The sequence below is a fragment of the Brienomyrus brachyistius genome, chromosome 7 (assembly GCF_023856365.1).
Source record: "Brienomyrus brachyistius isolate T26 chromosome 7, BBRACH_0.4, whole genome shotgun sequence".
Classification (NCBI taxonomy): Eukaryota; Metazoa; Chordata; class Actinopteri; order Osteoglossiformes; family Mormyridae; genus Brienomyrus; species Brienomyrus brachyistius.
Window position 1 is genome coordinate 18,400,784 of NC_064539.1, and position 16,193 is coordinate 18,416,976.

At 41.6% G+C, this 16,193-nt stretch overlaps 1 protein-coding gene across 1 annotated transcript in view; it reads left to right on the forward strand.

The window, feature by feature from the left end:
- The window catches only part of znf462 (zinc finger protein 462), a 41,607-nt gene that overhangs the window by 10,546 nt on the left and 14,868 nt on the right, over window positions 1-16,193 (forward strand). Inside the window, exons 2-4 of the mRNA XM_049021155.1 lie at window positions 8,377-8,633; window positions 8,874-14,287; window positions 14,716-14,853. Coding sequence (XP_048877112.1) covers window positions 8,408-8,633; window positions 8,874-14,287; window positions 14,716-14,853 — 5,778 coding nt within the window. The 5' untranslated portion in view covers window positions 8,377-8,407. The remainder of the gene's footprint in view (window positions 1-8,376; window positions 8,634-8,873; window positions 14,288-14,715; window positions 14,854-16,193) is intronic.

Consider the following 16,193-nt stretch of genomic DNA (forward strand, 5'->3'; position numbering starts at 1 on the left):
ATGATGCTTGTCTACTACGCAAGTAACTTTTTGACGCATTTTGCACCTGGTTGCCTGGACTGTGTAGCTTGCAGTGTGAAAAATGGATATTGGGTTACATGACCGTCTGCCTTCAATGTCTTTTTTTTTTCATTTCACAGGCAGTATTCAGAAGGAAACGATTCTGTATAAAGCAGAGTAATTTGTATACAGCGATATAAAGTGTTTGAAGACTGGTGAAATGAAATGCCTTACATTATTGCACATAGAGTTGATTCGTAATTTGAAATTAGAAATGTAATTGATTCTAGGGAAATGCATAAATAGCAAAAAGCATCCAGCATTGCCAGGTAGAAAGGTCAGAGGGGATTTGGGTAAGGACAGAGATCAAACTCCCTTCTAGCAATGCAGATGTGGACGGTGGATCAGTGATCTTTATGGAAAGTATGTATATCACTCGGGACCGCATAGGATCAATAGCGTTGTAGATGGAGTACCTGTATGTGATTAATTGACATGTATGGAAACAATAAAACTATTAATGCATTTAAAAATTGCACCAAAGTACAAAATTGTGTGCAATTTTTTTGGGGCATTGATTGTCAGTGTTTAAGTGCCCCTACAGTCATGTGAAAATAATAGGACACCCATTAAATATTTAGTATGTTTTTTTTTTTTTTAAAGAAATATCAATATTAAATCTTGTTTCAAATTATATTTGTAGATAAAGGTGATGTAATTGCAGCACCTATGCATAAACGAGACACAAATTCACTTATTTAACAAAAGAAATTAACTAAGATAGCAGTTGTTACTGAGAAAAAAGTTAGGACACCCTATGTATTAATAGCAAGTATGTCCCCCCCTTGGCTGATATAACCTCAATAAGACGTTTCCGAAATCATATGTCAATCTCTGAAATCGCTGGCAGAGCATTTTCCACACTCTCCAGTGCAGAAGTCCTTAAGCTATGTGATGTTTGAAAGGTGTCTCGCGTACACGTCCCATTTTAAATCACCCCACAGCATCGCAGTAAGATTCAGATCCAGGCTTAGACTTGGCTATTCCAGAACTCTCCATTTCTTTCTTCTAAGCATTTTCTTGGTAGATTTACTGGAATGTTTTGGGTCGTTGTCATGTTGCATGATCCACCCCCGCTTCAGCTTCTGGACAGATGATCTCACATTGTCCTCAAGCACCCTCTGATACAATAAAGACTTCATAGTGGATTATATGATGGTGAGCTGGTTAGGTTCTGCAGCAGCAAAGCAGCCCAAACCATGACATTTTTACCTCCATGCTTCACAACTGGTATGAGGTTCTTTTGCTCAAAATCTGTCTTTGGTTTACACCAAACATCCATCCATCCATTTTCCAAACTGCTTATCCTCCTGGGTCGCAGGGGGTCCGGAGCCTATCCCGGAAGCAATGGACACGAGGCAGGGAACAACCCAGGATGGGGGGCCAGCCCATCGCAGGGCACACTCACACACCATTCACTAACACATGCACACCTACGGGCATTTTAGTAACTCCAATTGGCCTCAGCATGTTTTTGGACTGTGGGGGGAAACCGGAGTACCCGGAGGAAACCCCACGACAACATGGGGAGAACATGCAAACTCCACACACATGTGACCCAGGCGGAGACTCGAACCCGGATCCTCCTTGCGCATCTCCCATGTAAATTAAACTTCTGCTGTCTCCTTCCGATAGTAGATGCATGTACCTTGACATCAGCTGTGGCAAGAGCTTCCTATATGTCCCATGAGGACATTTTAGGATTTTTGGAGACTTCTTTCAGCATCTTGCACTCTGCTCTTGGGCTGAACTTCCTAGGACGGCCTGCCCTGGCCATCCTGGCAGTGGTTTTTAAACGTTCTCCACTTTCAAATTATTTTCCAGGCAGTGCAATGGCTGATTCCAAACTATCTTGAAATCTTTTTATATCTCTTCCCAGACTCATATGCATCTACAAGCTTCTTTCTGAAGGACTCAGAGCTCTTTGGATCTCAGCATGGTGATACCACTCACTTCAACAATCAAGAGCAAACCAAACTAAATGTCTATGGTTTAAATAAGACTGGCTCCACCAAGCAGCTCTGTAGTGATGTTTTAATCATTTTCTCCTGATGTGGTGCTACCTGAATCTAACTTTAGGCATTTTAAATAGTATTGGATGTGAGGGTGTCCTAACTTTTTCCTCAGTGGAAATTTCTTCTGTTAAATAAGTGAATTTGTTTCTTGTTTTTGCATGGGTGATACAATTACATCACCTTTATCTGCAGACATGATTTGAAAGAAGAAGATTTAATATTGATATTTTCATATTTCTTAAGAACTAAATATTTAATGGGGTGTCCTAATTTTTTCACATGACCGTGTATCACCACAGAATGTTAATTTGCTGTCCTCTTCTGTAAGTATAATGTTTGCGTGTGCTGAGCTGAAAAATCACTCATTGATATTTTGACATTTTCCCCAGAGCTCACTAAAAACACATAATATTCTCGGTGAAATTGTCCATATAGTCGTGTACAATACTTTCTTACAGGAGGCTTGAATTCTGTGTTTGATGGTTAATGTTCATAATCGTACAGTGCTGATGAACGTTGAAAGGTTTGTATGTGACCTTGTAGTAAGTTTCCACAAAGCTGATTTCAGTTCTTGTTTTTTTTTTCAGCCTTTGTTGGAAGACGACAGCAAAGCATCTAGCTCTGTTTTAATGCTCACCACTAAACCGTCCCATCTGTGCAATGAGATATGAAAATAGAGAGAGGGCTGTGCTGATATGCACTGGGGCAGCTTATTGGTCCCTGACCTTGGCGGTTGGCGATGTAACTTAGTTTTGAGGCTACGTTGGGCTCTCTGAAATAGAGGCTTTCCTACTAAGTCGGCATTCTTTCCACTTCTGCTGTGATGCCTGAGAAACATCTATATGAAAAGAATTTCTGATAGTGGTGGCCTTGCTAACCAGGGCTGGCATTCCTCCTGACACTGCAGTCGTAACCTTTCACACCTATTTTTGCCTCTATCTTAAGCCACCTTCATGTTTGACATGTCATCCTAAAATATAATTTCTTTCTATAGCACTTTCCCAGAAATTTTGCAAGTGTATATCTGTAGAATATGTTTACGTAACGTATTAAAAACTGAATTAGCTATATGAGGTTACTTTTTATTGACATTTATATTTTAGGGACGAAAATAACATAAAATACCATGGGACCGCATATGCACAGTTAAACATTTTGTATTGTGTATCGATTACAAAAACTCTTTTGTGCCCGAAGGTATCCCGTTACATTTCGGAAGGTAACCTGAAAGTTGCATTCTGCTGATGAGAATCGCAGATGAAAGCAAGCTGTCGACTGACTCTGAATAGTCCCGAGCTCTTAGCAGAAACAATGTATGCTCTCCTTGAGAAACGAAAGCACATCATGGAGCAAGGTTGCCTATTTGCCCATGTCTTAAATAGACGTGACTTGATGGGGAAAGGAAGCATTCTGTTTGGCAGGCTCATGCAAAGGAAACAGTTGTCAGGTAGCCATCTGTTAGGGCTGGTTGGAGGTTTGTCTGACCTTGTATTTTAAGATTTATGACATTAAATGGCAAATGATAATTTAACTGAAAGAGCGGTGCAGGTTTGCGTTCAACTTATTGAATATTAAAGACCATTTCCTTCATATATTGTACAATTTAGTATCATACAGTAGTATAATGTATTGTCTCACACTCTTGTTAAGTGCCTTGGGCCTACTGTGTTGTGGAAGTTGCTATACGAAAATAATTTGAATTTAATTGAATTGTAGAAAAGCAATCGTTACCACATTATAAAAAGAAACGTCAGTATGTCTTTTCTGTTTATTTAATTTTTTACTAAAAACAATGGTTTCCTTCAAATGACTGACAGTAGTCATTTAAAAGTAGATGACAGTAATAAGTATTGCAGCCATCGTTAACCTCTTTCAAAGCTATTTGGATGAATTGCAGTGTATTTCATTATTTTGTGTACTTGATTATCTTTCCTCCTTTCTGCGCCATAATATTCAACGTGTAAAGACTCAATACTTTTTAACATAATCTGAATGTGCAAAGCATTAGGGGTACCTTCCAAATATTGTGTTGCATTCCTTTTTGCACAACAACGGCCACAATAGGGCCTGAACTCTGCAAAGCGTTCCTTTGGGATTGTGGCTCATGCTGACTTCAGTGCTTTCTCCAGTTGCATTGAGTTGGCTGGTAACGGACCTCTGCTCCAAACTGCTCTGTCTGGCTCATCCCACAGATGTTCAGTTGGAACGAGATCTGTTGACTGGGCAGGCCGTTACATTAAGCTGAATTGATTGTCATTCCTGGACAATCTTGGCCTTGTGGCCCAATACATTTTCCTGCTGAAAAGAGAAATCGGCCTGCAGATGGGCACGCAGCTACCGTGAAGGGATGCTTACATGTCCTTTGGCATTCAAACATGGGTCCCGTTTCATGTAGGAGCCCAACTTGTGTCATGAAAACTCAGCCCATGACCGTACAGCCACACGCATAACGAACGCATGACTGTGTGAGAGGATTCCCCCATACCCACACCCTCCTCTCGGTGTTCAGCAGCAGGAACAAGCATTTGTCATAGCAAGCAATGTTTTTCCTGTCCTCTGGCATTTTTGTTCTTTAACCCACTACAGCCAAAGTTTCTTTCTCTTTTTTTTATTTTGCTTGAAGAAGGTGAACTCTGTAAGGTCGTTGGCTGTCAGACCCCATTTGTGTCATGGTGGAAAGAATTATACATTTTTTATGGGACTTTTGGTACAAATGCTGTACTGGACTATCTAACTGTAGGCCATCTGTTCATCTACATGATCTGCATCAGCCTTCTTTGCCTCTCTAATCAGTTCTCCGCCACTGGCCTGCCATTGGCTGGATGTCTTTTAGGTGGTCGACCATCTCAGATACATGTGGTACCATCAGTGTTTATGTTCACAACATCCTTTTTTTGTGGTTTTTTTTATTTTATTATTTGGAGGTTTTTGAAGTTCAGTAGTCAGGGTGCATTGCGTGTGAAACAGGAAGCAAAATTAGTGTGTTTGTTGTATAGCTCCTGGGCAGAAAGTGATATTGAACTGATTTGTGTAAAATGTAGAAATTGTAGAACAGATTCTTTGTAATATTTTTGTTTAAAATGTGCTGGATGGGTTCATAATAAAATTGTCATTTTCCGTCATATAATCTATTTACAAATAGTCCTTGTTTTGTACTTGGCACCTATTTCTGTTCTATTCTCTTCTGTTATCCCAGGATAATTCTGGCCTGTTTGGGCTTTTCTCCTGACTGCCTCACCTAAATGAGAGAAAATGCGCTTGTAATTATATCCAGTCTTATAACTGAGTGAATGTGAAACACAGCATTGACTACTTTGTCATGAAAGACTTGTGACCTTATGTCTTTGGTATAAAATCAATAACTTGCCATTGTGCCATTTCACGCTAAAAATTATTTGAGCATCTGGGAATTTGTGATGAAGTGTGTGAACTCCAGTCAAAGCAATGTACATCCAGATTTCTGTGCCGCAGTACTTCTGTGGGTAGGACATGCAAAGGAAACAAAATGTCTGGCTGTCTCGCACATACTGTGTTGCTAAGCAATTTTAACAATTTTGATGATTTACTTAAGCGCTAAGTAATCTCACAGAAGCACTTATAGCTTTTGGCTAATCTTGGCCAAAAGTAAAGTTACAAAATATTTGATTTACACGTCAAATAGCTACGTGCCGGATTGTAGAATATCAAAAACACTGCAAAGGTGATACCGTTTTTTTTCCAGACTGACATAATTGGAAAAATCTCTGTCAAACGAGAAATAAATGCCCAGACTATTTTTCGTGCATGTCGTTTGTTGGAAGTTACTGTACTGAAGAGAAAAATCTAGAAATTGTTTTGCGTGGAACATTCTTCTGTACGTTTTATTGACTGTATGAATACACCGTGTTTAATCAGTCATGGAATGAAATGTCAGAATGTCTTTGTTGAAGGCTGCTTTGGTCCTGATGGATCCTTGTATGGAGCAGGACCAAAGAGTTTAAGGTTCAGCTACACGACAATGGGAACACAGCTATGACTCATAGCTTTCTGGTATGAACCTGTGTGGCTCGATAGAGAAAAGCTTTTATAGAACTGTTTATGGTAAGTGAAGGAATACGCCATCATTTAATCCAAGCGGAATTGTTGTGGCATGTTTTTTTGGTGTTTTATGCCTTTTCTTTAGCTTCAACAGAATAAATAATTTATGTTTTCCTGGCTCAGCTGTGCAAACTCAATTTGTTCCAGAAAAGGTTTTATATTCAGACCATAGTTTTTGAAAGTGTTGTGTCTCCATAAAGTTGGACGAGTGGACCAATGCCAGGCAATATAAACAGTATCCTTTTCTCATTGCATGATTTGGTGGACCAATGGTTAAGGACAAAACCTCTGTACTCCTAATCAGCTTAATGCTGGCGTATTCAAAGGCCCTCTTTCAGACAGAGCAGCTGCTGTCGGCGAGTTTGAGCTGAGGGTGTGACTGCTGGCAGAGTTTGCTGATGCAGAGAGACCGGTTGGTGATTAACAAATGCCAGTAGACTTTGGAATCTGGGGAGCCAAGTCAGATGTCTTTGTCCTCTGTGTTCAGAGGAAGGTGTCCCAGGTGGCTGGGCTATGCTGGCAAGACCCTGCCTCTCAGACAATTCCAGAGCTATGAAAAAGGGGAGGCTTAGATGTGCCATCCATTTTAGACCTCCTTGCAGAGGTTAATTTGAAGGTCTGGTTTGTTTTGTTAACCTGAAGGATTAGATTTCTTTAATGCTGTGCATGACGTATTTTAATTTCAGTATTTCAGCAATATTTTGCTCGGCTGGAAGATGTACATCTGGCAGATACATTTCTGTTCTCGGCTCTCTAGTGGCTGAAGGGTCTGTAAGGAGGATCGGGTCCATGTTGAGTGCCAGCTGAACACCTCAGAAAACATCTCTGGATCTTAAAATGGCTGCCCCTCAAGCTGACAGCACCTCCTCATTTCGAGTCGCAGGCAGTTGATGAAAATATGACAAAACCTACTTGATTTGGCACAAAGCACTGTGGATTATTTTTTCTCCAGTGCTTCCTTTGAGATTGCTGACATGTGACCTGGCAGCACAGTGGAAATTGTTCAGAGTACCTGTAAAAATTGAGGTGGGGCCACCATGCCATTGTAGCTTGACCCGGATATACAGTACAGACCAGGCTGCTCCAGGAATCTGCCAGAGGGAGTGATTTATTTAATGATGAAATCCAGCATTCAGATTCGTACTCATCCCATCATTTGAACTAGGTATTTCATAACTCAGAGAGTATCACTGTTGCCTCACATCTCCAGGGTTGTGCATTTATGTGCAGTTTGCGTCGTCTCCTCGCGAGATACTCCAGTTTCCTCCTATAATTCTATTACATGCAGTTAGGGTTCTTTGTGTTTCTGAATTGCTCTGATGGACTGGAATCCTGTCCAGAGTGAACCCCAGCCCTGTGCCCTGTGATTGACTGGCATCCCATACAGGGTGAACCCCAGCCCTATACCCTGTGATTTGACTGGCATCCCATCCAGGGTGCACCCCAGCCCTGTGCCCTGTGATGGACTGGCATCCTGTGCAGGGTGAACCCCAATCCTGTGCCCTGTGATGGACTGGCATTCTGTCCAGGATGAACTCCAGCCCTGTGCTGCTTAGGATTGACGCCAGGCTCGTGTGATAGCAGCAAATGGATGGAAATGAATGTTTCTGGGGTTTTTGCATCTGCAGTGGGTCATATAACTGATGTTTTTTCCAGTACATTTAAATGTAGTCGACATCAATGTGCGTTGTAAAATTATATGCATATAATAGTTAATTTATACTGTATATCAGATGTTTTGAAATTGGAAGAGAGGCTTGAGGATCTGTTGCGATGTCGTATTCTAAACCAGTGTGTTTAAGAGAAATACAAAATTAACTTATACCCCGGTTTTAAGTAAGGTGTTGTTGAATGAAGTTAAACTTAAATCTGTGTTTATGAATGAAAGGAGCCTGTTTCAGTCACAGGGCTACATATTACATGTCCTCCAATTGATGAACGTATAAACAAACTAAGGCAATGACCATGTTTCATCTCTGCAGATTCAGTCTTATTTTGGAAGGCTGAATGCATCAAATGGTTTGTCTGGGCTGAAATGAGTATTGCACTGGGCACTCCAGCTGCAGCCAATGTAATGAAAATGGGACAAGTGAACCTGAAATGCCTCCTAACAATTGTTTTGGTGTAACATCCCAGTCATTTCAATGATGTCATTCCTTCTTTCTGTGCCTCCTGCTCTGTAATCACGTCTTTTTCACTTTTTCTCTTTTTTTTCCCCTGATAGATATTCTGGATTTTTCAAAGAACCCTTGGTGATGGAGGTGTTACAGTGCGATGGCTGTGACTTCCGAGCAGAGACACACGATGACCTAAAGGCACACATTCAGGATGTCCATACGGCCTTCCTGCAGCCCACGGCGGTAGGAGATGGGACCCCTGGTCAGTCGAGGTCTGAGTCACTCAACTCCCTCAGCCAAGTGGAGGATGAAGAAGATCTGACTGCTTTAAACAAAGAATACGGATCAACAGTAGAACAATCAGGTACAACCTCTGGCTAGGAATCATTGATAATGTTCTTTGGGGTGAGTTTGTCAGGAGTTGGGTTGCACCTGAATTATTGAAAAACATAATATTCTTTTGTAAGCAGTGTAAGCTATGTTGTAAGTATTCATGAGAATTTTTACTTGAACACAGAAATTTCTATGAATATTAAGTTTTAAACTATATGAAAACAAACACAAAAGTATTCATTCTACATATTCTTTCTTTTTTCTCCTTCAGGGCTACATTCTTTTGATAGAAGCCCTGGGCACTTTTCTGGCGCCAACCAAATGAAATACAGCCAGTCAACTAGCCAGTCAGCCAAACCTACAATCCAGTTTTTCCAGTGCAAGTTCTGCATTCGCTATTTCAGATCCAAGTCCCTTTTGAATGAGCACACGAGGAAAGTGCATAGCCTCATAGGTGATATCTCCCTTAGCGGGGGAAGCTCACCAGCTTCCCAGACATCCAAGCAATCCAGCTATAGGATCCCTATGCACAACAATTTTGGGAAGGTGTTTTCTTGTCAGTATTGCTCATATAAGTCTCCACGCAGAGCCCGGATCCTAAAACACCAAAAGATGTATCACAAAGGCAGCGTATTCAACTCATCCGGGTCCCCACCTGACACTGCTGAAGATTCTTGCTCCAATGCTCTGTCTTCTGAAGATCTGCGCAATGACTTACCTGTGGAAGTGGTAGAGCGTAGTATTTTGGAATCCATGGTTAAGCCTATTACTAAGTCTCGGGGGAATTTTTCCTGTGAGTGGTGCACATACCAAACTTTTCGAAGAGAACGCTGGTGTGATCATGTGATGAAGAAGCACCGCAGTATGGTGAAAATAATTTCGTCCCTGCAGCAGCAGCAAGAGGAAGGAGAGACCACAGGTTCTCTGAAGTCTGATTCAACGTCGTCCCCCAGAAGCACCCCAAATTCCAACATACCTGATAACCTTGGTGGAAATGAGGGATCAGCCAGTAAAGGACCAGGAAATGCAGTTGTTACTGTGATCTCTGGACAAGCTAACAAGGTTTCGTCTTACCAAAATTTGAAAAATAAGTCCAAGGTGCCAAACAGAACAGGGTCTTCAAATTTGTCTGAAAGATCGACATTTATGGTGTCCGATATGTCCAATTCTGATATGGATATGGACACTAACATAATGCTGAATGATTCACAAAGTAGCTCAGATGATGAACTGGTGGATATAGATGATCAAAATAACATTAACTCTGAAGTATCTGAACATTCTGCGAAACTGCTTCTATCTGAGGAGGATCACAAAATGCTGGAAACAAAAGGAATACAATTTAGGAGGTACCTGAACAGGTTCCAATGTCCCTTTTGTTCTTTTCTAACCATGCATCGCCGGAGTATATCTCGCCACATTGAGAACATCCACTTATCTGGCAAAACAACAGTGTACAAATGTGATGAGTGCCCTTTCATCTGCACTAGTCTACTTAAATTGAGTACTCATAAACAATTTCACATAGAGGCATCATCTGATTGGGACAGTATGCATTTGCAAAATGAAAATTCAAGTGTTCAGAATGAGGTGCTGGAACCAGTGAATGGAGGAGGTGTTACAACAAAAGTGAACGGCAAAAAAATGAGCATGGCGAATGAAATCGGCCAACAAAATTCTCACCATTGCACTCTCTGTAAGTTCTCTACAACCACTCTGAAAGGTCTTCGTGTCCACCAACAGCACATACATTCTTATTGCGACAACATGCACCCATCTAATCCTGATGGATTACCAAATGATCTACATGATTCTGATTCAGAAACGAATAGTTCTTCAAACTATGTACAAAAAACACAGACATCAATTCTTGGATTCTCATCAAAAAAGCACTTGATAAATAAGACTGCAAGAAAGTCTATAAATGATTTACCTTTAGATCTCTCTCCAGCTAAGAAAAGAACCCGAATAGATGAAATTGCTAACAACCTCCAAACCAGAATTAATCAAAGCAGACAGCTGGAAGACTCTATAATTAATCTGGAAGAAATGGATGATAGTGAAGAACAAGAGGGTAATAATGTTGAAATGAGTTTGGGTGAAGAGAAGGATAGTGCACAAGCTGAACATCGTGGACACCACTACCACCAGAAGCACATGTATTTGAGAGAATCAGTAGACTCTCAAATTGACAGTATTGTTGGGAAAGACAATTGCAACCCTCACTCAAAGTCTGGATCGAAACACATTCCTACTCATCTTATTGTCTTGGATGATGAAGACAATGACATGGATTTTCGTACCTCTGCTGAGTCCAAAGATCTACAAGATGGAGTAAACCAAGACAGTAGAGATGCTTTTCAAGAGGGCCTTAATTACACTGAGGATCCTGGGACACTGTTTTACTGCAAGCATTGTAAATATCACAACAAGTCCGCTCGCAGTGTGAGCACACATTATCAGAGAATGCACCCGTATATTAAATTTAGCTTTAGATACATCCTTGACCCAGAAGACCAGAGTGCTGTGTTCCGTTGCTTAGAATGCTATATTGAATACACGACCTTTGATGATCTTAATCAACATTACATGGATCATCATCCTGATGCCATTAATGTTCTGAACTTCAATCAACCTGACTTGGTGTACAGGTGCCGCTTCTGTTCATACACAAGTCCAAATGTTAGGAGCTTGATGCCTCATTACCAAAGAATGCATCCAACGGTAAAAATAAACAATGCCATGATATTCTCCAGTTATGCAGTTGAACAGCATACGAAGGGAGTTGAGTCCCAAACGCTAAGAGAAATTTTAAACTCAGGCCCCCAAAGCTTTGGAAATTCCACCTCTGTATCCCGAGCTTCAGTTCAGTCTAGTCCCATTCATAGAAGCCTTCTGAAGACACAGGAGTCAAGCACAGATGTAGATGCCCTTAAAGAAACGACGGTTAACAATGTTATGGTCTATGATTGTGACATCTGCTTGTTTACAAGCCCGAATGTTCATTCTGTTTTGGTGCACTATCAAAAGAAGCACCCTGAGCAAAAAGCGTCATACTTCCGTATACAGAAAACCATGAGGCTCGTCTCTGTGGATAGATATCAAGCCTCAGATAACATATCCTTTGGTTTAAATGTACCTAACCCTCCAAAGACCTCAAGTGTAGTTCCAGTGCGAGTGGATGAAGACGTGTACTACTGCAAACATTGTGTCTACAGTAACCGGTCTGTAGTGGGTGTGCTTGTGCACTACCAGAAAAGGCATCCAGAAATTAAGGTGACGGCAAAATACATCAAGCATGCTCCTCCTTCCCCAGGATTAATGAAGCTCATGGACGAGTTAAAGATTTCTCCACCAAAGCAATTCCTAAAGCAGTTCAGCAATGGAGTCGATGCAACCAGTGTTACCCAACCCCGTTTTGGAGGAGACAAAGGCGAGTCAGAGATGCTTTTCTTCTGCCAGCATTGTGATTACGGGAATCGTACAATTAAAGGCGTGTTGATACACTACCAGAAAAAGCACAGAGATGTAAAGGCCAATGCTGACCAAGTTCGTAGGCACACTGCTTTAGTTCGCAGCCAACGGGAACGAGCTCAGATGGTCCAGTCTGGTAACATGTCTGGGATAGCCTCTGCATCTGACTCAAACAAAACAAAACCACTCCGCTCTTTAAAGTGCAAGCACTGCTCGTATACATCTCCATATGTGTATGCCTTGAAAAAGCACCTCAAAAAAGATCATCCCACCGTGAAGGCCACATCCATGACTATTTTACAGTGGGCTTATGAAGATGGCATCCTTGAAGCTGGATATCACTGTGAATGGTGCATCTATTCCCATGCAGAACCAAACGGCCTGCTCATGCATTACCAAAGACGTCACCCAGAGCACAATGTTGACTACACATACATGGCAAGTAAGTTATGGGCTGGTCCAAAAGCTACTTCTGCTCAACAAATAGGAAATGCCGACACCAAGCATTATCAGTGCAGAGACTGTGCGTTTGAGGCTGGTTCTATATGGGACATCACTAACCACTACCAAGCAGTTCACCCCTGGGCTGTCAAGGGAGATGATTCTGTGCTTCTGGACATCATAAAAGGTAACCAAACAAGTGATCAGTTGTGCAACCCAACAGACAAAGAACAGCCCTCAATGCCCAATTCATTTAACAGTCATCACCTTACACATGATGAGGGCATTACTGAAAAGTCTGCCGAAATGGTTCCTCACCTCTCATTCGCTAGCACCTCTATTTCAAACAATCCATACCAATGCACTGTATGCCTTTCTGAGTACAATAGTCTTCATGGACTCTTGACCCATTATGGCAAAAAACACCCAGGCATGAAAGTAAAGGCGGCCGACTTTGCGCAGGAGGCGGACATCAACCCCAGTTCGGTCTACAAGTGCCGTCATTGTCCTTATGTAAACTCTCGAATTCATGGGGTTCTGACTCACTACCAGAAGAGGCATCCACTGGTGAAAGTGACAGCCGAAGACTTTGCTGATGACATCGAGAAAATGATTGATGTTAATGAAGCCGATGAGAAATCCAAATCACAAAGACAGGGCTATGGTGCTTATAGGTGCAAGATGTGTCCTTACAGTCATGGAACCTTGGAAAAACTCAAAATCCATTATGAGAAATATCACAATCAGCCAGCGTCAGATATATTTGATCCTTCCCTCGTCAATTTTTCTGTCAGTAAGGATGACGCAGCAGTGGAATACAGTGGAAGTAATGTTGCAGAAGTTGAAGAGATGACTGACTTTCAGTCAGAAGTGTCTTTGTTCCTTGATGACAAAGAAGAAAAGCACACTGTGTTCAGTTGTCAACTTTGTAAATATTTCTGTTCTACCAGAAAAGGTATAGCCCGCCATTACCGTGTCAAACACAACAATGTCAGGGCTCAACCTGAAGGAAAAAACAATGTCTTCAAGTGTGCTCTCTGTCCCTACACGAATCCTATTCGTAAAGGATTAGCAGCCCACTACCAAAAGCGACATGACATCGATGCATACTACACCCACTGTCTGGCAGCCTCCAAAACCGTTGAGCATAAAGTAGACAAGGTTGTGGTGTCTGTAAACCCTCAAGCCAATACACCTGTCCTGAGTGAGGAGTTGAGGCTGGCTGTGGAAAGGAGAAAATGTTCCCTCTGTAGCTTCCAAGCCTTCAGCAAGAAGAGCATTATCTCTCATTATATCAAGCGCCATCCAGGAGTGTTTCCCAAAAAACAGCATTCCCGCAAGCTTGGGAGCTACTTCACCGTAGTCTATGCTAAGGAGCCTGAGAAGCCAGTTGCTTTGGAAAACAACAACAATATCGAATATCAGTCTGAGGCAGAACAAGACAAAGAAGTGGAGTGGCTGCCATTCAAGTGTTTGAAATGCTTCAAGCTGTCCTTTAACACTGCAGAGTTGCTCTGCATGCACTACACCGACTACCACACCAAGGATTTCAAACGGGACTTTGCTACCTTACCCAGTCCCACGCCGGATGGCACCGACTGCTACCGTTGCTCCCACTGTGAGCTCGAGTTTTTGTCCCTCTCGGAGCTCAGCGTCCACCTGAACAATCATAACGAGGATTTCCATAAGCGAGCTATGCGCCAGGAAAGGAGAAAACAGCTACTGAGTAAGCATAAGGGAGCTGATCTTCTCGAAACCAAGTCAGAGAAGGTTAGTCACTTTTACATCCTTCATATTGATATTTTATATTTAGACATAACAGTAGAATTCTCAGATCACTGATCTACATCGCACCTATTCTGCATGTATACGGGCCTACATTTTCACTTATATAACTGCATAGCATTATATTTTGCATACTGAAAAAGCTTAAATGTGTACATTGCTAACACCAGTATGACAGTGTTGGTTCCGGGAATGCGTGATATAATGAAGGGTAATGCCTGAATCCGAGGTCAATTTGAGGCCTTTAGAGGATTTTAACGTTTTTATGGGCCATTTGTTTATGTTATAAATCATTCGTCAAAATTTCACTTAAAAGACTTATATCCAGTAATGTCTCGGCACAAGCCTCCTGTTTTGCTATTCGGCAGCATAAAATAATAATAGTAATCTACTTTTAACCCCCTCTACATTAGGTGGGCAGCCGTGTACACAAAGCCCCAGTTGGCTACAAGTGCAATTTTTGTGTAGAGGTTCACCCCACCCTGAGAGCAATTTGCAACCACCTCAGAAAGCACGTCCAGTATGGAGAAGACAAAGAACAACACATGAAGGTACGTTGACATTAATCTGCCGCGGGAACCGCTTACCGGCTGCACTGACGTGTGAAACACTCAGGCTTTCAGGAATTAGCAGCTGATATTTGCTGCTCTCGGTTCGAGATGATTTTCCGTGACCTTTCAGAACACGTGGATTTCTGTGACAGTTTTGGTAAGCAAGATATACCTCTAATAGGCATCTACCACTTTGTTTTAGCTTCAGATTTATTATGTGTCTTGTACCGAAGAATTGCCAGGGTATAATTTATTGCTTAGTTTTAACTTATAACCCCTCTACACCATCTAGCTTTCCTTTTGCTGTCTGGCTGTTGCGGTCTTGTTTATTACTGCTATTAGTCAATTTGTTCTATATCGATAAACCCTGCCTTATAAACATACGTAATATGTTAAAAAGCAAATTGGTTTTATATGATGAAATTTACATAAGCATGTTTACATAATTAAATTTTCCTCCTTTGCTTATGACGATCTTATCACCTGCATTTGTATTAACTCTGCTTCTTAAATTCATGCTTCCTAAATTCATTTCTCGGCATTTTTTAGCAACACACCTAACTGAACAACAGGAATTTCAGAGTGTTTCTAAGCAGGTTTATTCATACTTTGTAGGATATGTTGTTCAGATGGTTTGTTTGTTCCAAAAGAAACACTGTCAGGTCCGTTTCCCTGGGGAAAACTGTGGGAGTTTCCAGTGAACAAGTCGTATAAAGTACAGTTTTACAGGCAGTCGGTAACCAGCCTGCCATTAGTATTCCTCTGGGAGGGGGCTGGGGGGCACAAACTGGCAGAAGCTGACCAGAAGCCCAGTTCATGTGAGCTGGATGCCAAAAGAAAGCCCATATTTGTGGATCAAGGCAGGTTTTCCCATGCAATGTTCTAGGCACTATATAAATTAAACTTGTTGTTGCATCACTTTGTATAGGGATTCACACGTAATCTTGGCTTTACTAGAAAAATAGTTGTAGTGCCATGTTCCCTTGGCCACAAGAAATATCTCAGTATTAATTAGAACATTTTCATTGTATTTAGTTAGTTTCTTAGTTACTTAGTAGCTAATTGATTAGTCATCCTTGGTACCACTAGTATGAACTGTATTGTAGAATCCATTGGCAAGCTTAAGTCTATGTGCCTGTGATTGGAAGGTTGCTGGTTCGAGCAGAATAGTCACATGTCCGTGGGCCCTTCAGCAAGGCCCTTAACCCCCGGCTCCGTGGGCACCTCTGCATATGTGTCTGTGTGTCATGGAGAGCAAGAATGGGGTGGGAGACAGGAGAATTTTCCCATGGTGGTCAATAAACTGTTCTTCTTCTTCTTCTTCTTCTTCTTCTTCTTCT